The sequence below is a fragment of the Colius striatus genome, chromosome 3 (genome assembly GCF_028858725.1).
Source record: "Colius striatus isolate bColStr4 chromosome 3, bColStr4.1.hap1, whole genome shotgun sequence".
In the NCBI taxonomy this organism is placed as follows: domain Eukaryota; kingdom Metazoa; phylum Chordata; class Aves; order Coliiformes; family Coliidae; genus Colius; species Colius striatus.
The window spans coordinates 2,739,518-2,758,004 of NC_084761.1; the positions used below are offsets into that span (position 1 = coordinate 2,739,518).

The 18,487-nt window shown below is 68.0% G+C and overlaps 4 protein-coding genes across 7 annotated transcripts in view; 2 read left to right on the forward strand and 2 right to left on the reverse strand.

The window, feature by feature from the left end:
- Nucleotides 1-1,064: 1,064 nt before the first annotated feature.
- RGS11 (regulator of G protein signaling 11) lies at nucleotides 1,065-5,820 on the reverse strand. 3 transcript variants are annotated; one of them, XM_061993080.1, is made up of 17 exons: nucleotides 5,742-5,820; nucleotides 4,780-4,876; nucleotides 4,386-4,436; nucleotides 4,191-4,297; nucleotides 4,056-4,107; nucleotides 3,915-3,973; nucleotides 3,728-3,804; nucleotides 3,556-3,637; nucleotides 3,383-3,451; nucleotides 2,743-2,772; nucleotides 2,606-2,667; nucleotides 2,333-2,446; nucleotides 2,092-2,207; nucleotides 1,899-1,986; nucleotides 1,664-1,802; nucleotides 1,456-1,538; nucleotides 1,065-1,363 (listed from the first exon to the last, which is right to left on the reverse strand). In XM_061993080.1, exons 1-17 carry the CDS (start codon nucleotides 5,799-5,801, stop codon nucleotides 1,243-1,245), a joined length of 1,407 nt encoding a protein of 468 aa, XP_061849064.1. In that variant the 5' UTR covers nucleotides 5,802-5,820; the 3' UTR covers nucleotides 1,065-1,242. The 3 variants fall into 3 exon arrangements, with proteins under 3 accessions (XP_061849064.1, XP_061849065.1, XP_061849066.1); XM_061993081.1 differs by having other exon boundaries at nucleotides 4,780-4,907; nucleotides 5,742-5,793; XM_061993082.1 differs by lacking the exons at nucleotides 4,386-4,436; nucleotides 4,780-4,876; nucleotides 5,742-5,820 and having other exon boundaries at nucleotides 4,056-4,087; nucleotides 4,191-4,224.
- A 1,009-nt stretch (nucleotides 5,821-6,829) lies between these two features.
- ARHGDIG (Rho GDP dissociation inhibitor gamma) lies at nucleotides 6,830-10,658 on the forward strand. Its single transcript, XM_061992647.1, has 6 exons — nucleotides 6,830-6,944; nucleotides 7,903-8,085; nucleotides 8,924-9,007; nucleotides 9,089-9,165; nucleotides 9,790-9,853; nucleotides 10,158-10,658. Exons 1-6 carry the CDS (start codon nucleotides 6,872-6,874, stop codon nucleotides 10,355-10,357), a joined length of 681 nt encoding a protein of 226 aa, XP_061848631.1. The 5' UTR covers nucleotides 6,830-6,871; the 3' UTR covers nucleotides 10,358-10,658.
- A 221-nt stretch (nucleotides 10,659-10,879) lies between these two features.
- On the forward strand, nucleotides 10,880-16,315 carry PDIA2 (protein disulfide isomerase family A member 2). Its single transcript, XM_061991937.1, has 11 exons — nucleotides 10,880-11,099; nucleotides 12,687-12,893; nucleotides 13,724-13,857; nucleotides 13,930-14,067; nucleotides 14,141-14,257; nucleotides 14,334-14,459; nucleotides 14,526-14,720; nucleotides 15,507-15,627; nucleotides 15,751-15,932; nucleotides 16,014-16,097; nucleotides 16,235-16,315. Exons 1-11 carry the CDS (start codon nucleotides 10,880-10,882, stop codon nucleotides 16,313-16,315), a joined length of 1,605 nt encoding a protein of 534 aa, XP_061847921.1.
- Nucleotides 16,316-16,861: 546 nt separating this feature from the next.
- The window catches only part of AXIN1 (axin 1), a 74,768-nt gene continuing 73,142 nt past the window's right edge, over nucleotides 16,862-18,487 (reverse strand). For both annotated transcript variants that reach the window (XM_061994183.1, XM_061994182.1), the window contains exon 10: nucleotides 16,862-18,418. In XM_061994183.1, coding sequence (XP_061850167.1) covers nucleotides 18,292-18,418 — 127 coding nt within the window. In that variant the 3' untranslated portion in view covers nucleotides 16,862-18,291. The remainder of the gene's footprint in view (nucleotides 18,419-18,487) is intronic.

Genomic DNA, 18,487 nt, shown 5'->3' on the forward strand with positions numbered 1-18,487 from the left:
CCGAGCAGCCAGGGCACAGTCCCTTTAGGGCTCCATCCTGCTCTGCCGTGCAGGCGCCATGGCACACACAGGGGTGGGCTGCAGCCATGGCTGAGCACTGGTGGGCACCAGCCCCCCCTCTCCTTTACGTAACCACCAGCATTAATCCCCTGCAGCTGGGGCTCAGCTCCCAGGAAGGGAATAATCCTGCTGTGAGATCTTTGGCCTCTGCTCAGATTAACGGGCTGTGGGTAGGGAGAGCAGCTCAGCTGCCAGCCCTCTGCCCTGCCTGCTGCTGCCAGCCCACCCAAGCCCTGAGACCACTTTTGCTGACCCAGGGCACCTCTGGCCCTGCTCAGAAGGTGGTTTTGGCCTCACCCAGGGGCTGTACGTGGGTGCAGAGGTGGCAGCAGGGCAGCTGAGTGCCCCAAGTGCCAGCTCGGCCGTGCCATGAGCTGGGGCCACAGTGGGGTCTGATTTTGCCCCTCAGGGTGAGCAGAGCTGGGGGAAGTGACTGTGCCATGGGCACGTGTTCTGTGGGGCTGGTCCCTCCCTGCCTCAGGTCTGCACCTTTGCTGGGTGCTGCAGGCAGGGGAGGGGGCACAATCCTGCTCAGATGGGTGGTCACCACCACACGGACCCTGGTCCCTAGGAGGAGAGGCTGAGGGAATGGGGGTGTTGAGCCTGGAGGAGGCTGAGGGCAGCCAGCAGCACTCTCTGACACTCCCTGCCAGGAGGCTGCAGGGAGCTGGGGGTCGGGCTCTGCTCCCCAGGCAGCAATGACAGGACCAGAGGCAATGGGCTGCAGCTGCCCCAGGGGAGGCTGAGGCTGGAGCTGAGGCACAACTGTTTCCCTGAGAGGGGTGTCAGCCCCTGTGCCAGGCTGCCCAGGGAGCTGGGGCAGTGCCCAGCCCTGGAGGGATCCCAAAGGCGTGGGGCTGAGGTGCTGAGGGCTGTGGGTCAGTGCTGGGCTGGGCAGGGTGAGGGCAGGGCTGGGACTGCAGCAGCTCCAAGGGCTTTTCTACCCCACTGATTCAGTGACTGTGTGACAACCACGGGAGCCACAGCGTTCCCCCCACGGGGGCTTTTATTGCCAGGGTGTGGGGGAGAGCCCCGGCCCCAGGCCGGCTGGGTGCGGGCTGCCCGGGGCTGTGAGCAGCGGGTGCGGGGGCTGGGTGGGGATATGGCTTCTCTCCTTCAGTGCTACTGGCGGCAGGTCCTGGGGCGTGCTGGGGGGCTGCCGTGCAGGAGGAGCCGGGGCCCTCAGCTCTCCTCGGGAAGGGGCTCGGCGGCGGGGCCGCGGCTCCTCTCCTCGGCGTCGGCCAGGGGCAGCAGGGCCGGGCTGGGGCTGGAGTGGCGCTGCTTGCGCATGAAGGGGAAAACCCTGCGGGCAGAGAGGGGGTTACAGCAGGCAGGGACCTCCCCCCTCCTTCCTCCCTTCCCCTCGCAGCCCCGGGGCCTGGCCCCTGCCCTCACCGCTTCTTGGTCTCTGGCGGGATGACGGCGTCGGCCAGGAGGTTCCTGTAGAGCTCCGACTTGAGGAACCGCGGGTAGGAGTCCTGGCAGAGCGGAGCCGAGGCCTCAGGCTCCACTCCGAGTGATGGCGCTTGGAAGGGACCTCTAGACATCACCCAGCCCGACCCTCCCGTGTGCCAAGGTCCCCTCAGGTCACAGCCTCACCCACCTTCTTCATCAGCATGTAGATGTGCATCTGGGCATCGTCCATCACGTAGCGGTGCGGCGTCCTGATGCCCTCCAGCGTCCTCTCCATGGTCTTGCTGTCGATGTTCACCCAGCGGGTCGCCCCAGGAGCCAGGAACTGCCTGGGGAGTGGCAGCTGTAGCACCACCGTGGCTCAGGCACCGACAACCCCCCTCCCAAACCCCAGCTCCCCCCTTGCTCCCCCAGGCCTCGCTCACTGGTAGATGGAGTCCACGATGTCGGCGATGCGGGACTGCTCCCCGTAGCGCAGCTCCTCGCACGCCTCCCAGAAGCTCAGGTTCTCAGCTGGGGAGGGGGATGTGGCGTTAGGGACAGGGACGTGACCCCCAGGCCACCACAGCCCCTGGGTTTGGGGGTATGGGCATGGGATGCAGGGCAGGGGCTGCTCACCACTGAATTCCTTCTTGAGGAATTCGAGGAGCTGTGCCCGGCCCAGGGGGTCAGAGATGAGCTCGCTGAAGTTGAAGCCCCAGCGCTCCACACGCAGCTTCGTGGGGGTCGGCACCCTGTGAGCAACAGCAGCATCAGGGGGGGCAGCCTGGGGGGCCCTGGGCAGACCCTGTCCTCCTCTGCCAGCCCCTGTGTGCGTGGGGATGGGGCCAGGGCCTGGCAGCCCGGGGCAGGTGCTTACGTGGGGGCATTCATGGCCCAGTAAGTGGTATCATCCGTGATCCAGGGGTTGCTGGGCAGGCAGCCTGACATGATGGGGTCGTGGGGCACGTACTGCTCGTTGAACTTGATGTACCTGCCAGGAGTGCTGGCTGGAGGTGGCCAGTGCCACCTGCCCACTGCTGCCACCAGCCTCAGCCACCACGGGGACGTGCTGGGGCTGGGCCGTGCCCGTGGCTCTGCTCCCTGCTGAGGGACACGCATCACCAGGGACTCACTCTGACTGGCCACTCACCCCTCGAGGCAGATGGAGGACTTCACCCTGGTCCTGGCCATGGCCTTCCTGCAGTAGTCGATCTGGGGCCGGGCGTGGGGGAGACGTCAGGGGTGCCCAACAGCCCGGGAGCCACCCCCAGCCCTCGCCCTGCTCACCTCCCGCTTGTAGTAATCCATGTTCTTGGCCTGTGAGAGACACACGGAGCTGGTGAGGGCACGGTGGCGCTGTGCCTCTGTGCCCACCAGCCCTGCCATCGCCACCTCAGGCATCCAGCCCCCACCTCCTCCTCGCCTCAGCACCCCATGGCCATCCTCGTGGCCTCCAGACTCATCCCCCCCATGGGCTCTGTCACCCACCCCACTGGTCAGTGATACTCACGTGGGCAGAGGACACGGCACGCGCCGCAGAGGAGAGAAAGTGGGTGGTTAGTGAGGACAGGCTGGGGGGATTTGGGGCTGGGGCAGCATTAGTGGGGGTCACAGCACAGGGGAGGGCTCAGCAGCGGCTGCAGGCACCCCAGGCTGCCAGCACAGCAGGATTAGGGCACGGAGGGGTGGTGGTGGCTGCGTGGGCAAAGACACAAACCCTCCCTGGCTCAGCCCAGGGTGCAGGGACAGGCTGGACAGACAGGTATTAGCAGAGCTAGGGCTCACCCCCCACTGCACGGGATGGGATGGGATGGGATGGGATGGGATGGGATGGGATGGGATGGGATGGGATGGGATGGGATGGCTGGGCACCCTGAGGCAACTGTGCCCACCAGCAGCCCCGGCACTGCCCGGCCGCCCCACTCACCAGCTGGACACGGGTGGTGTGGCAGTTCCTGCGCTCGGGGCCCTGCTCCAGCACGTTGGGAGCTCCTGGCTGCAAGGACAGCATCGTGCCAGGGGCTGGTGGGACCCCTGCACCCACCTGGCCGGGGCTGTGCCCGGCTGCCCCCCTCACCCCCCTCCCCAGCCCGTGCTCACCGGGGGCCGGTTGACGAGCCAGTACGCCTGCTCCTGGCAGTCGATGACGATGCGGTCGCCCTTCCGCCGCTGCTTGGCCGCCCTGCCCATGCGAAGGCGGCGGGGCAGGCGCTGGCACCCCGCCTGCCCTGGCACCCACGGGCTGCCCCAGCCCCCACGGGGCCGCACTCACCGCAGCTGCTCCCGCGCCTGCATCACCACAAAGTCCCACGTGTGGTTGATCCTCTTGTGCAGGAGGTTGTAGTTGTCCTGGGGAGCGGCAGGGTCACCCTCAGCGGCTGTGGGTCCCGGTGCCACCCAGGCACAGGGTGAGCTGAGGCTCCCGGGCCCGTGGCGGGCGTGGGGAGGGCACCGCTCACCTTCTCGTGCTCGATCAGCTCCCCCTGCTTGCGGATGTTCTTCTTGGCCAGGTAAATGGCTGCAAGAGGAGCGGTGGCACCTCAGCGGGGCTGAGAAGGAGCTGCAGCCCGGGCTGCTGGGCAAAGCACCCTGGCACCTACCGTAGTCCAGCTCTGTGGCCGGCCACTTGGTGCTGGTCCAGAAATAGGGTGTCTGTGGGGGAGAAGAGGGCAAGGTGCGTGCCGTGAGGTGCTGCAGCGGGGGCCCCAGGGCTGCCCACACCAGCGGGTTGGCACCTGGAAGCGGTAGGGCGACTCGTCCGCCCGCAGCACCAGGCTGCGCGGGTCCTTGAGCGGGTAGATGTAGCCGTGCTTCACGATGAGGTTGCCGAGGTGCAGCGACTCTGAGGGAGCAGGAGCGGGAGCTGCAGGGCAGCTCAGCAGCCCCCCACTTGCCACGCTGGCCCCGGCTGCCCGTGCCAGGGCACTCACCCTCCTCGGAGATGCCGTACTTCTGGATGAGCCACTCCACGATGTCGTTCCCTGGGGACCGAGGCGGCGTTAGCGGGGTACCGTGGGGTACCGTGGGGTCCCCTGGGCTGGGCACGGGGAAGCTCCAGGGCTGGGGCACCCTGGCGCTGCACAGCGGGTGCTGAGGGGGTCACACGGGGTGACAGGGGCCCTGCCAAGGATGTGCTGGGCCGCCCACCCCAGCATCAGCAGATGCATAATTGATGGCAGCTGCAGCACTGAGCACCCGCGGATGCGGGCAGGCACCGAGGGGATGGGTGCTGGGCACCACGGGGATGGGTGCTGGGCATTGCGCTGGGGCCGCAGGATGTGCCCACGCACCCCCATCACTGGGCATCCCGCCACAGGGACCCACCTGTCATGGCATGGGGGATGATGGTGATGAGCAAGCGCTGGTTCCTCATCTTGATGCCCATGTCAGGGTCCTGCATGCTGACAATCATCCGCTCCATCTGCCAGGCGAGCACTGCCACGCTCAGAGCCCTGCCCGGGGGGCACTGGGCATGGGCACAGCCTGGCTCTCCCTGCCCCAACCCAGGGCACCCTGTGCCAGTTCCAGACACAGCCTGGCACCCTGCAACTGGACCTGCACACCCTGTGCCCGTTCCAGACACAGCCTGGCACCCTGCAACTGGACCTACACACCCTGTGCCCGTTCCAGACGCAGCCTGGCACCCTGCAACTGGACCTGCACACCCTGTGCCCGTTCCAGACACAGCCTGGCACCCTGCAACTGGACCTGCACACCCTGTGCCCGTTCCAGACACAGCCTGGCACCCTGCAACTGGACCTGCACACCCTGTGCCCGTTCCAGACACAGCCTGGCACCCTGCAACTGGACCCACACAGCCTGTGCCTGTTCCAGACACAGCCTGGCATCCCATAGCCAGAGCAGCGGGTGAAGCTGAGATGCCAGAGGACCAGCTCCTGGGCATCCCTGAAGATGCAGGAGAGCCCCAGTTTTGGGGAGCGAGCTCAGCTGGGGCTGTGGCAGCACCCCGGGCTGGTGGGCTGGGGCTGGACACGCAGCTCGGGGGCACTGCCCGGGGGTGTCCCCGCGTGGGGCTGGTGCCCGCTGTCCCGCGTTACACGGGCTGCCGCCGGTACCCGTCCCGCAGTCGCCGGCGATCCCGCCGCCCGTGCCGCCGGCAGCGCCCTGTGCCCGCGCTGCCCGGGGCGATGCCAGTGCCCGGTCCCCACAGCCCCATTCCCGCTCCGCACGTTGCCGATGCCCGGTCCCCGGGATGCCCGGTCCCCGGGGTGCGCGGCGCGGTGCCCGCGCTCCGTGGGGCCGGTGCCGGTGCCGGCGGGGCTCACCTTGCGCAGACAGGGCATCTGGAGCCGGGGCTGCAGACCGCGGGGGCCGCCGATGGTCATGGCGGGAGCGCGCCCCGCGCCGCTCCGCTCCGCTCCGCCCGCTCCCGCCCCGCCCCGCCCCGGGCCCGGCTCCCCGCACCCCCCCGCGCCCGCAGCTGTCCGCGCCGCCAGCCCCGACGGGCCCCCGGGCCCGGCTCCCGACCCCCGCCCCGCTCACAGCCCCCAAGGACCCCCCCCAGCGCCGGCCGGGGCCGGGGAGCGCGGGGCCGGTGCCCGGTGGTGCGGGGCTTGGGGGGGATGCCCCGGCTGACCCGGTGGCTACCGGGCGCTGGCGCGGAAGGGGGGGAAACGCTGTGGCTGTAGGAAGGGCTGTGCGGGAGGGGTGCGGGCAAGGCAAGGGCACGGGTACGGGCAGGGAGTGTGTGCGGGGTGCGGGCAGTTGCGGGGTGAAGTGCGGGCAGGGTGCGGGCACTTCATTGGAGGTAGAGGCAGGGTGCGAGCAGTGTGGCAGAGGTGGGGGGGGCTGTGGGCAAGGGGCGTGCGGGGAGAGGGGTGAGATGCGGGGCAGGCTGCGGGCACTTCGTTCCCGGTAGAGGCAGGGTGGTTTGCGGGGTGCGGACGGCGCATCCGAGGTAGAAGCAGGGCGCAGATAGCGCCTTCAGGGTACGGGCGGGATGCTCGCGGGGTGCGGGCGGCGCGGCCGAAGCGTGGGGGCCGTGGGCGACGGGCGTGCGGGGTGTGTGCGGGGCGTGTGCGGGGCGCGGGCAGGGCGGGCAGGGCGGGCAGGCGCTGCGCGGGCGCGCACGGCGGATGAGCTCACTGCAGTCTCGCCGCCCATGAGCGGCGGGGCTGGAGCCGCCCGGCGCCGAGGGGCGGGGGCGGGCGGGGGCGGGCAGCGGAGCCGCCGCGTCTGCGGGAGCCGCCGCCGCCGCCCCGCCGGGCCGCGCCGGGCAGCGCCGGGGAGCGCAGCGGGGGAAGCGCCGGGGAGCGGCCGGGGCAGCCGGCACCGCCGAGCGCGGGGCAGCAGCGGGCCCCCCGGCCGAAGCCGCCGGACACCGGCAGAGCCGCGCCCCGGGCCCCGGCAGCGGCCGCCCCGCCCGGCCCCGGGGGTCGCGGGGCCCGGCCCGGCCATGCTCGGCCTGGACGTGTGCGAGGCCGGCGGGCAGCTGCTGGAGCTGCTGTGGCTGGCGCTGTGCTACCGAGGTGAGCGGCCGCGGGCCGGGCGGGGGGGGAAGCGGCCGCCCCGGGGGTGGGCAGCGGCGGGGTGGGCATCGCCCCGAGGCCGCAACAGGTGAGCATCGGCCCGGGCTCCGGGGGACGGGGGAGCCTCCCGCAGCCGCCCGCCGCCTCTTCCAGCCTCCCGCCGGCCCGCAGCTCCGCGCAGGAGCATCCCCGGGGCTGGGAGCCAGCGGATCCCGGCGCCGCTCGCTGCCGTGACGGCCGGGCTGGGGGGGCTTCGCCGGGGATGCAGCGGGGCCGCCGCTCCGTGCCCCGGGCGCCAGCACTGCTCCGGGGACCCGCGCAGCCCCGGCTGTGTCCGCGGGGATGGGCTTCCCAGGGGCTTTGGGAGCTCGGTGCTTGCAGTCAGAAGGGCGGGGGGGGAGGGAAGCGATGCAGTGGGCAGAGTCAGGGGCTGTGGGTCCATCGCCCGCCCTTGTGTCCCCCCCCGAGCCTGGCACCCACCAGTGTTTGCCCCAGAGCTGCTTTTGTCTTTTTCCCTGCAGCTGCTGGTGGTTTGGGGTATGAGATGGCGCTGCCCAAAGGGCTTGGAGGGGGCTGTGGGGTGGTGACAAGGACCTCTCCGGGTGACGGGGCATGAAAGGTGCCTGTGGGCCACAGCAGGCTGCAAACACCCCCCCCCACCGACTGTGCCCAGCACATTGTCAGCAGCTGGTCTTGCTCCGTGCCCGTGTGGAAATGCAGCCGGTGGCAACACCTCGGGTCTCATCTGTGCCCCTGGGCCCTGGGGACACAGAGCTCAGCAGCATCCCCGCGACCCCGAGCCGGGGGACAGTCCCCACAGGGGATTGATTGCCCACATCCTTCCAGGGCTCTGAGCCCAGCCACCTCCTGCCCACCGTCCCTGCGTGTGAGGGGTGGTGGGGAGCGTCCCCCGGGGTGTCCCCGGGGCGGGGGGACTGCCACTGCCTGTCCCCCGCAGACATCATGGCTGACAAGGAGGGGGTGACGCTGTCGCTGGAGGAGGAGGATGCTGCCGACGTGGCCCTGGCGTACAAGACACCGGCGAAGAAGAGCCTGCGGGAGATCCAGGAGCTGGACCCGGGCGACGAGAGCCTGCGGAAGTACAAGCAGGCGCTGCTGGGTGCCATCCCTGCCGCCGTGGGTAAGGCAGGGGGGCTGCCCTCCCCTGGGGCTGGGCTCCCCGCTGCCCCCTGAGGCAGCCTCGGCTTGCTCAGGCGTCCCCAGAACCCCCGGGGCATTCCCAGCGGGGAGAGTCTGGCAGCAGCCGCGGGTGCTGCCTGTGCCCCCCAGCTCGGCGAGCCCCGGCATCCCCCCTGCTGCCAGGGCAGGGCTGCCCGGGGACCCCGGTTGCCATGGTTACGGGATCACCGCCGCAGTTTCCATAGGAACGGCTACAGGGACCGACCGGGAAATTCACCGGCGTGGCAGAGGCTGAGGCGGCAGCCCTGGGGCTCCCCCCTGCTCCCCACGGCTCCCCCGGCGCCCACCCCAGCCTGGGGCTGCCCTCGGGGCTCAGTGCCCTGCTGTGCTGCCGGAGGGGTGCATGAGAGCTCAGGCTGGGAGGGTGCAAGCTGGTGAGGTGTGTGCACACCGGTGGGGTGACATCTGTGCAAGGTGAGGGGGTGTGTGCAGGATGATGGGGTGCAGATGGGGTGAATTGGACCAGTGCTCACCTCAAGGGACGTCTTTTGCCTCTTCCCCACCCGCCTGCTCCCAAGCCAGGGAGCATCCCACCCTGGGAGAGACCATTAAACATGGTCTTAGCCCAAAAAGTGGTGCTGCCATTGTTGGGGCTGGCCTGGGATGCCCCTGGTCTCCTTGTGCCCTGCCTGAGCTGCCCGGCACTCGCTGGTTCCTGACACCCATGGCCATGGTTGGCCCGTTGTGCCATGGCAGGGGCCTGGGCAGCGGGCTGGCTGTGCTGGGGCAGAGGTGCTGATGGGCACGGGTGGGTGAGGTGCCCTGCTCCTTCTCCCTAGATGCCAGCGTGCCCAACGTGCAGGTGACGAGGCTCACCCTGGTGTGCGAGCAGGCGCCAGGGCCCATTACCATGGACCTAACAGGTGAGCAGCGTGGGCAGCCAGAGGAGGAGGAGGAGGAGGAGGAGGAAGAGGAGCCAGGCTGACGGGTATCTCCCCACACAGGAGACCTGGAGGTGCTGCGGGGCCGGGCCTTTGTGCTGAAGGAGGGAGTAGACTACAGGGTGAAGGTGTCCTTCAAGGTGAGGCGGGTGCATGGTGCCCTGTGCCCACTGCCTGGGCATGGCCCTGCTGCCCTCACACCCTGGGGGTCCCTGTCCCGCAGGCTCCCTGATGCCCTGGCTGGGGGTCCCTGTCCCAGGGGGGCTCCTGCTCCCCCATGGATCCCTTTCAGCCATGGATCCCTGCTATCTGAGCTCCTTGCTGCCCTGGGGTGTCTGTCCCCTCATCCTCACCCCCAGGGTGGGTGCCACTCTGCGGGTCCCTGCCCATCCTGAAGTCCCAGCCCTCCTGAGTCCCTGCCACCCTGGGAATCCTCGCTGCCCCCACCATGACGCACCGTGGCGCCTGGCACCCCCAGGGGCCCTGCTTCACTGGGAGGTCCCAGCCAGGTTGGGTGCCTGCCTTTCCCAGGTCTCTGTCCCTCTTGGGGGAGTGTCCTTACCCATTTTAGGAGTCCCTGGCACCTCAGGGGCCCTGCCACCCTTGGTGCTGTGCAACGACCAAGAAGCTGGATCTGACGGGGGGGGGGGGAGTTTAGGATGGGGCTTTGGTGATGTCTCCCCCCTCCACCAAAGGAGTCCCCAGGGCGGTGTTGGGGAGCACCCTGCCGTGGGGCAGCACTCATGGCACCCCTCTGCCCACAGGTGAACAGGGAGATTGTCTGCGGGCTGCGGTGTCTGCACCTCACCTACCGCCGGGGCCGGCCCGGTGAGTGCGGCGGGGAGGAGGGCGAGTGCCCAGGGCGGCCGCGGGCTGGGGGAGGACCCTTCCCTTTGAGGTTGAGCTGTGTCCCTGAGAGGGGTGTCAGCCCCTGTGCCAGGCTGCCCAGGGAGCTGCGGGAGGGCTCCCAAAGGCGTGGGGCTGAGGTGCTGAGGGCTGTGGGTCAGTGCTGGACTGGGCAGGGTGAGGGCAGGGCTGGGACTGCAGCAGCTCCAGGGGCTTTCCCACCCCAAATGACTCAGTGAGTGTGCCGCCCGGCCCTTCTCACGCACCCTCTCCCGTTCTCACCCAGTGGACCGGGATGTGTTCATGGTGGGCAGCTACGCGCCGCGTGCCGAGGAGTACGAGGTGGTGTCTCCGGCGGAGGAGGCGCCGCGGGGCTGGCTGGCGCGGGGCTCCTACCGCGTGCGCTCGCTGCTCACCGACGACGACAAGATGGAGCATCTCTCCTGGGAGTGGGGCCTCTGCATCAAGAAAGCCTGGGAGGACTGAGCCCCCCGCTGCTCCACGCCCCGGTTTGCCCTCCCTGCCGGCGCAGGGCCGCGGTGCCGGCCGCCCCGGGGCTCCCCTCGCCGCCAGCGGCCGCGGGGAGGGTCGCGGGGGGTCCCTCGGCGGGCGGCTGCCCCTGCTTGTGGTCTCTGCAACCAAAGTTCTTTTTAATTGCTGGTTTTTTTTTACCCTCCCCTCCTCCCCGGTGCTGGGGCCGGGCCCGGGCCCCCGCCGTGGCGGTGCCGTGCCCAGCTGCCCGCCCGGGCGCGGGCTCCGCTCTTCCATCGCCATTAAACCCTACAGACTGGTCTGGTACTGGTGTGTGTGCGCCCCCCGCCTCTTGCCCTGCCCCCCATTCCCCCGGCCCCATCCCAGCGGGATGGAAAACGGCCACCTGCTCCCGCTGCCTTATCGGCGGGGCCGGCAGCCAGTAGCGGAGGGCCACGAGCCCCAGCGGCCCTGGCACCACCCGCCCCAACGCCCTTATCTGCGTCCTGCGCCGGGCAGCGGCTCGGCCACGGCACCATGCGCGGCTGCGGGGCCCGGCCGGCGCGGCGGCTGCTGCTGCTGCTGGCACTGGCCTGGCTGGGCACGGCGCGGGCCGGGCAGGGGGACGATGGGGAGGAGGAGGGGAGGGATGAAATGCTCTCAGATGAGCTCGGGGAGGAGGATGGTGTCCTGGTGCTCCATGAGCACAACTTTGCTCGTGCCCTGAGCGAGCACCAGCTGCTGCTGGTGGAGTTCTGTGAGTACCCTGGTGTGGGCAGGGGCTGCAGGGGGGCAGAGCACTGAGGGTGGGCAGGGGCAGCAGGGGGGGGCAGAGCACTGAGGGTGGGCAGGGGCAGCAGGGGGGGGTCAGAGCACTGAGGGTGGGCAGGGGCAGTGTAGGGGGTGGTCAGAGCACTGAGGGTGGGCAGGGGCAGTGTAGGGGTGGTAAGAGCACTGAGGGTGGGCAGGGGCAGCAGGGGGGGGCAGAGCACTGAGGGTGGGCAGGGGCAGCAGGGGGGGGCAGAGCACTGAGGGTGGGCAGGGGCAGCAGGGATGGTCAGAGCACTGAGGGTGGGCAGGGGCAGTGTAGGGGTGGTCAGAGCACTGAGGGTGGGCAGGGGCAGCAGGGGGGGGCAGAGCACTGAGGGTGGGCAGGGGCAGCAGGGGGGGGTCAGAGCACTGAGGGTGGGCAGGGGCAGTGAGGGGTGGTCAGAGCACTGAGGGTGGGCAGGGGCAGCAGGGGGGTGGTCAGAGCACTGAGGGTGGTCAGAGCACTGAGAGTGGGCAGGGGCAGCAGTGGGGGGTCAGAGCACTGAGGGTGGGCAGGGGCAGTGTAGGGGGGGTCAGAGCACTGAGGGTGGGCAGGGGCAGCAGTGGGGGGTCAGAGCACTGAGGGTGGGCAGGGGCAGCAGGGGGGAGTCAGAGCACTGAGGGTGGGCAGGGGCAGTGTAGGGGTGGTCAGAGCACTGAGGGTGGGCAGGGGCAGTGTAGGGGTGGTCAGAGCACTGAGAGTGGGCAGGGGCAGCAGTGGGGGGTCAGAGCACTGAGGGTGGGCAGGGGCAGCAGGGGGGTGGTCAGAGCACTGAAGGTGGGCAGGGGCAGCAGGGATGGTCAGAGCACTGAGGGTGGGCAGGGGCAGTGTAGGGGTGGTAAGAGCACTGAGGGTGGGCAGGGGCAGTGTATGGGTGGTAAGAGCACTGAGGGTGGGCAGGGGCAGTGTAGGGGGGTCAGAGCACTGTGGGTGGGCAGGGGCAGTGTAGGGGTGGTCAGAGCACTGAGGGTGGGCAGGGGCAGTGTAGGGGTGGTAAGAGCACTGAGGGTGGGCAGGGGCAGCAGGGATGGTCAGAGCACTGAGGGTGGGCAGGGGCAGTGTAGGGGGGTCAGAGCACTGTGGGTGGGCAGGGGCTGCAGGGGGGTGGGCAGTGCACTGAGGGTGGGCAGGGGCATGGGGCAGAGAACACAGGCGGTGTAAGCCGGGGCATGGGAGTGGGCAGAAGCAGACACATGGGCATGGGTACAGTGGGGCATGGCGTGTGGGGTGAGGTGGTGTGAGCTGAGGCAAAGCTGTGGGGCACAAAGGCTGGCGTGTGGCCAGGCAGGGGGATGGGGACAGGGGCATGGAGCAGGGACACAGGCGGGGGCAGGGGACATAGAACAGGGGTGTGGGGGACAGCAGGGACACGTGCTGGGGCACTGGGGATGTGGGCAGGGGCATGAGCCGATGCCCAGCAGGCTCAGGCAGCCATTGGGTACCCTGGCCACCCCTTGAGCCCGTGCTGGGGACTGGGGACACCCCAAAGCCACCCTGGGACTGTCCCTACGGCCAGGCTGTCGCTGCCCACAGACGCACCGTGGTGTGGGCACTGCCAGCGGCTGGCTCCAGCCTATGCCGAGGCAGCCGCCACGCTGAGGAACGAGTCCAGCCCGGCACGGCTGGGCAAGGTGGATGCCACGGCACAGACCGCCCTGGCCAGCGAGTTTGGCATCACCTCCTACCCCATGCTCAAGCTCTTCCGCAACGGCAACCGCAGCCACCCCGTCGCCTACACCGGTAGGGCTGTGGCACCGCCGTGGCAGCCGGCTGGGGGGCGCACAGAGAGGTGGCAGGGGGTGGTGGTGAGGGGTAGCAGGGGGTGGTGGTGACGGGTGGCAGGGTGCAGGGTGGTGGCGGTGAGCAGGGTGACAATGTCTGGCTGGGAGGCACAGGGTGGTGACAGTGGGAGGTGGCAGCGTGGCGATGGTGTGTGGGGGGACAGCGGGCAGTGCTGTGGCAGGAAGGGTCGGTAGCCTGGTGGAGGGTGGCAGGGGTGATGGCAGAGCCCTGGTGCACATGGCAGGGGTGATGGCAGAGCCCTGCTGTGCGTGGCAGGGGTGATGGCAGAGCCCTGCTGTGCGTGGCAGGGGTGATGGCAGGGTCCTGCTGTGCATGGCAGGGGTGATGGCAGAGCCCTGGTGCACATGGCAGGGGTGATGGCAGGGCCCTGCTGTGCGTGGCAGGGGTGATGGCAGGGCCCTGCTGTGCGTGGCAGGGGTGATGGCAGGGTCCTGCTGTGCATGGCAGGGGTGATGGCACAGCCCTGGTGCACATGGCAGGGGTGATGGCAGGGCCCTGCTGTGCGTGGCAGGGGTGATGGCAGGGCCCTGCTGTGCATGGCAGGGGTGATGTCAGAGCCCTGGTGCACATGGCAGGGGTGATGGCAGGGCCCTGCTGTGCATGGCAGGGGTGATGGCAGAGCCCTGGTGCACATGGCAGGGGTGATGGCAGGGTCCTGCTGTGCATGGCAGGGGTGATGGCAGGGCCCTGCTGTGCATGGCAGAGGTGATGGCAGAGCCCTGCTGTGCGTGGCAGGGGTGATGGCAGGGCCCTGCTGTGCATGGCAGGCCGCATGGACGCCCTGGGCATCGTGCGCTGGCTGCGGCGTCGTGCCGGGCCCAGTGCCGTGCCGCTGCGGGACCCCGGCGCTGCCGCCGCCTTCGTCAGCTCCCACGACTTGGTGGTCATCGGCTTCTTCAAGGTGGGCCGGGGCGGTTGTGGGCTGGATGGGGGCCGTGGCCAGGGCCCTGTGTGCTGACGGGGGGCTGTGCAGGACCTGGGGGGAGAGGCAGCCCAGGTGTTTCACGAGGTGGCCGGCGAGCTGGTGGACGTGCCGTTTGGCGTGGCTGAGGCAGAGGAGCTCTTCCAGGCATACGGGCTGCAGGCCGACACCGTCTGCCTCTTCAAGAAGGTGAGGGGGTGGCAGCGGGGTGCTGGGGCCACCCTGGCTTCCCCCCAGCCCTCACCAGCCCCTGCCCTGGCAGTTTGACGAGGGACGGACCGACATCCCCGTGGACCCAGCGCGGGGGCTGGATGCGGCCGAGCTCACCCAGCAGCTGCGTGTCCACAGCCTGAGGCTGGTGATGGACTTCACCAGCGAGGTACAGCTCAGCCCCATCCCCATCCCCGTCCCTGCCAGGGCCACGGCCTCTCTGCCCTCACCCTCCTCCTCCTCAGACCTCTGACCAGATCTTCAGTGCCAAGATCCCCCACCACATGCTGCTCTTCCTCAACACATCCTCGCCGGAGCAGCTGGCGCTGCGGGAGAGCTTCCAGGCGGCCGCCGGCACCTTCCGGGGCAAGGTGAGGAGGAGCCACGGCGGGGTGGGACGGAGGGATGGCAGCTCCCCTGTCTCACCAAGCTCTCAGGTGCTGTTTGTGGTGGTGGATGTGACGGGGCACGGTGCCAGCGTGCTGCCTTTCTTCGGCATGGCCCCCGGCGACGCGCCCACGCTGCGCCTGGTCAGGATGGACACCAACCGCAAGTACCGCATGGAGCACGACGCCTTCTCCCACACGGCCATCAGCAGCTTCGTCCAGGCCGTGCTGGACGGCAAGGTGAAGGTGAGGAACGTGGCACTGCACCAGCTGGCACCAGGGAGGCTTCCCTGCCTTCTCCTGGGCTGTTCACCCTGAAACCTAATGATGGCAGCTGTGTGGGGAAACAGCAGCCGCCTGGTGGCGCTTGCTGCCAGCCTGGGGGGGTGTGGGGAGGTTGTCAGAGTCACACGAGGATTTACTGCTCGAGGGATGGCCAGGGGAGCACGGTGGTGTATCCCCTGCAGGGAGGAGATGCTGGAGAACAGCCCCTCAGGTTGGAGGGGCAGAGGCTGGGGGGCGAGCAGGGGCATGAGATCCTGATGAGTTATCACAGAATCATTTGGGTTGTTAAAGCCCCTGAAGCTGCTCAGTCCCAGCCCTGCCCTCATCCTGCCCAGCCCAGCACTGACCCACAGCCCTCAGCACCTCAGCCCCACGCCTTTGGGATCCCTCCAGGGCTGGGCACTCCCCCAGCTCCCTGGGCAGCCTGGCACAGGGGCTCACACCCCTCTCAGGGAAACAGTTGTGCCTCAGCTCCAGCCTCAGCCTCCCCTGGGGCAGCTGCAGCCCATTGCCTCTTGTCCTGTCATTGCTGCCTGGGGAGCAGAGACCAATGGGAAAGGAGGCAGGAGATTATCAATGTGGAGACAGCCAGAGCTGGGATGGCAGCAGAGGGGGAGAGGTGGTCCCAAGGGCAGCACAGGAGCCCCTCTGCCTGCACGCTGAGGCCCCTGTGCCAGCCCACAGCGTGCCCCATGGGTGTCTGGCACTGCTCAGCCTGGGCTGTGGCCATCCTGCCTTTGCCCACAGCCCCACCTGATGAGTGCAGAGCCCCCTGAGGACTGGGACACGCGCCCTGTTAAAGTGCTGGTGGGGAAGACCTTCGAGCAGGTGGCGTTCGACGAGACCAAGAACGTCTTCGTCAAGTTCTGTAAGTGCCGGAGCCCCTCCGAGCTCTGCCGCGGGGCACAGCCCCCTCTGCCGCAGCCCCTTGGCCTGGGGGATGCCTGCCCCTGCCCCTGGCACGTCCCTGGGCCCCGTGCCCGTCCCGCAGACGCGCCGTGGTGCTCCCACTGCCAGGAGATGGCGGCTGCCTGGGAGGAGCTGGGCGAGCGCTACAGGGACCACGGGGACATCGTCATCGCCGAGCTGGACGCCACGGCCAACGAGCTGGAGAACATCACCATCCAGGGCTTCCCCACCCTGCACTACTTCCCTGCAGGCCCGGGAAGGAAGGTAGGTGGGGGCTGCAGCCAGGGGCAGGCCCCCAGGGGCTGGGGTCAGCCCTCAGCTCCCCTCCATCCCGCTTCTCCACAGATGGTCGAGTACAAGAGCGCCCGGGACGTGGAGACCTTCTCCAAGTTCTTGGAAAACGGGGGGAAGCTGCCTGAGGAGCCACCTGCAGTGAGTGACATCCCCCTCCCCGAGGGCCAGGGACCCCTCCCCAGCCCAGGGCAGCCCCAGCCTGGGTCCTGTGCGATGGGAGTGGGCAGGGGCTGCATAACCATCCATCCATCCCTCACTGCTGCCTTCTCCAGGTGCCTGAGACCCCTGAGAACAGCACAGGCAGTGAGGAGCCAAGTCTCCTTGAGACAGCAGAATCCCGGGATGAGCTGTGAGCCCCATCCCCCTGGGGTGTGTGAGCTCCATCCTGCTCAGGTGTGTGAGCCCCATCCCCCTGGGGTGTGTGAGCCCCATCCCCCTGGGGTGTGTGAGCTCCATCCCCCTAGGGTGTGTGAGCTCCATCCTGCTCAGGTGTGTGAGCCCCATCCCCCTGGGGTGTGAGCTCCATCCCACTGGAGTATGGGAGCTCCATCCTGCTCAGGTGTGTGCAATAAACACCTGGAAACGACATGGGCTCTGGTCTCTGTCTGTTGCTTCACAGCACTGTGAGATGCAGGTCCCAGGGAGCTCCTTGCAGCCTTTCAGACCACTCCCCACTCCCAGCATCCCCCCCAAATCCTGGCACTGTCCTCTCTCCCCTGTGCCCACTGCTCCCAGCCCCCTGGGTGATTCTTCCAAGGCCAACACGTTGGTCCCCTGGAGCTGGGACTTGCCCAACCACCCCTCTGGGTAGCCCAGAGCTGCCCCAGCCCCCCCATGTGCCCAGGCCCTGCCCCATCCAGCAGCCCAGGGGAAGGAAGAAAGCAGCAGGCAGTGGGATGTGGGTTTTTATTCCATTTTATCCAAGTACCTTTGAAAAGATCATTGTACAAGTCAGCAGATGAGAATGCAGAGGCGTGGCTGGGGCCCTGTGGCCGCTGTACATATTTACAGGGGATCCCCCCTCCACCCCCCCTGAGGAATAGAAAGGGCAGACGGGGATCCTGGGCACAGTAACAACTTCACCAGGCAGAACAGCAGCAGAACTTACAACCCCAGGGAGGGAAAAGCAGCTCGTGGTGCTGGAAAAAGAAACGCTGGCAGCTTTTGCTGGGCTGTACATCGTGTTTAGAGACAAGTCCCAGAACCGCGTCTGAAAGGCACTCGGTGACGTCTGCGAGAGGCTGGAGGGTGTCCTGGCAGCAGGGCCAGTGCCCACCAGGACACCCCCTGGCTGGGGACACCCCTGGCTCAGGGACAGGAGCTGGGGCTGGGGTCAGGTCCAGGGGTGGGAGTGGCGGCACAGCCCCGGCTTTCTTGCGTCCGAGTAAGCCCAGGAGGCTGCCCAGGGAGGGTGCTGCCTGCCCTGCTGGGTGCCCTGGCCCTGCAGCAGCTCCAGGCATCAACACCCCCCTTTCCCTCAGCAGCTGGCTGCAGCGCCCTCACACTGCCCTGATGCAGGAGCCCACGAGACCCAGGGCTCGTACAAAGCTGGGTTTGTCCTCAGCTCCAGCATCTCATCAGCTCCAGCATCTCATCAGCTCCCTCAATTATGTTTCTCCCAAAGAGTCCCCTGACCAAAGCTGGAGCTCAGCAGCAGGAGCCTGGCACATGGGTGACCTGCAGCACCCTCCTGGGAAGCGAATGCCTTCTCCAGGGCCACAGGATGCCAGCACCCAGCGCTGCAGCAACCCCCAGCCCCGACCCTTCCAGCCCTCGGGGCTTTACTCAGTCACAAGAAAGCTCAAGAGAAAAAAGAACCAACCCCACAAAGCAAACCATCCTGCCATGGCCAGCACCCGGGGCCACCACTGACTCGTTCCCAATGGCTCAATACCCTCGTGTGGGGAGCTGGGAGCGGCAGCCCCTGTGGCCTGGGGGGCTGAGGAGGGGGCTGTACACTTTGGGTGAGTTCTGCAGTACCTGCGTGGTTTGACATTTACATAAGAGCACTGTGACATTGGAAATATTTTCCTTTTATTACAATATATCAAAAATATGCAGCTTTAGTAAACAAGGTCATATTACACTTTTCTAATGCACTGTACAATGCTACATTACACTTATACTCGGTATGGAGAGGGAGCTGGGGCTCCCACCGGCGGGGCCGGGAGTTAAACGGCATCTACCACCAATCTGGAGCTTGCCCAGGTCCGTGCCCTCAGCCCTGGGCTCACTGGGTGCTGCCAGATGTGCCCCTCCCTTCCCCTCCCACGGGCCCTCTCCTCCGGTCCCAGAGTCTTTCACAGTCCTGGCCTCACACCTCGGCAGCTCAATCGATCTTCTCCACCTTGCCGACGATCTTCTCCTCGAAGATGGGCAGGATGGTGTCGTCCTCTCGCACCTCCTCGAACACCACACCGCAGTCAAACTCGTCACTCACCTTCTTAAAGTAATACCTGAGCAAAGCAGAAAGGTGGGGGCAGAGAGGAAGAGAAGAATAAGAGAGGAAGAGAAGAAGAAGAGCA

Excerpts from the sequence above, each read along its gene's own strand:
- RGS11 (XM_061993080.1), bottom strand. The coding sequence starts at position 5,801 with ATGACCATCGGCGGCCCCCGCGGTCTGCAGCCCCGGCTCCAGATGCCC. Across the intron at positions 3,452-3,555 it reads GGCTCGTCAACCGGCCCCCG|CCAGGAGCTCCCAACGTGCT; the intron begins GTGAGCACGGGC and ends CTGTCCTTGCAG. Across the intron at positions 2,668-2,742 it reads TGGATTACTACAAGCGGGAG|ATCGACTACTGCAGGAAGGC; the intron begins GTGAGCAGGGCG and ends GCCCGGCCCCAG.
- ARHGDIG (XM_061992647.1), top strand. The coding sequence starts at position 6,872 with ATGCTCGGCCTGGACGTGTGCGAGGCCGGCGGGCAGCTGCTGGAGCTG. Across the intron at positions 9,166-9,789 it reads GGGTGAAGGTGTCCTTCAAG|GTGAACAGGGAGATTGTCTG; the intron begins GTGAGGCGGGTG and ends CTCTGCCCACAG. Across the intron at positions 9,854-10,157 it reads CTACCGCCGGGGCCGGCCCG|TGGACCGGGATGTGTTCATG; the intron begins GTGAGTGCGGCG and ends GTTCTCACCCAG.
- PDIA2 (XM_061991937.1), top strand. The coding sequence starts at position 10,880 with ATGCGCGGCTGCGGGGCCCGGCCGGCGCGGCGGCTGCTGCTGCTGCTG. Across the intron at positions 14,258-14,333 it reads TGATGGACTTCACCAGCGAG|ACCTCTGACCAGATCTTCAG; the intron begins GTACAGCTCAGC and ends CCTCCTCCTCAG. Across the intron at positions 15,933-16,013 it reads CTGCAGGCCCGGGAAGGAAG|ATGGTCGAGTACAAGAGCGC; the intron begins GTAGGTGGGGGC and ends GCTTCTCCACAG.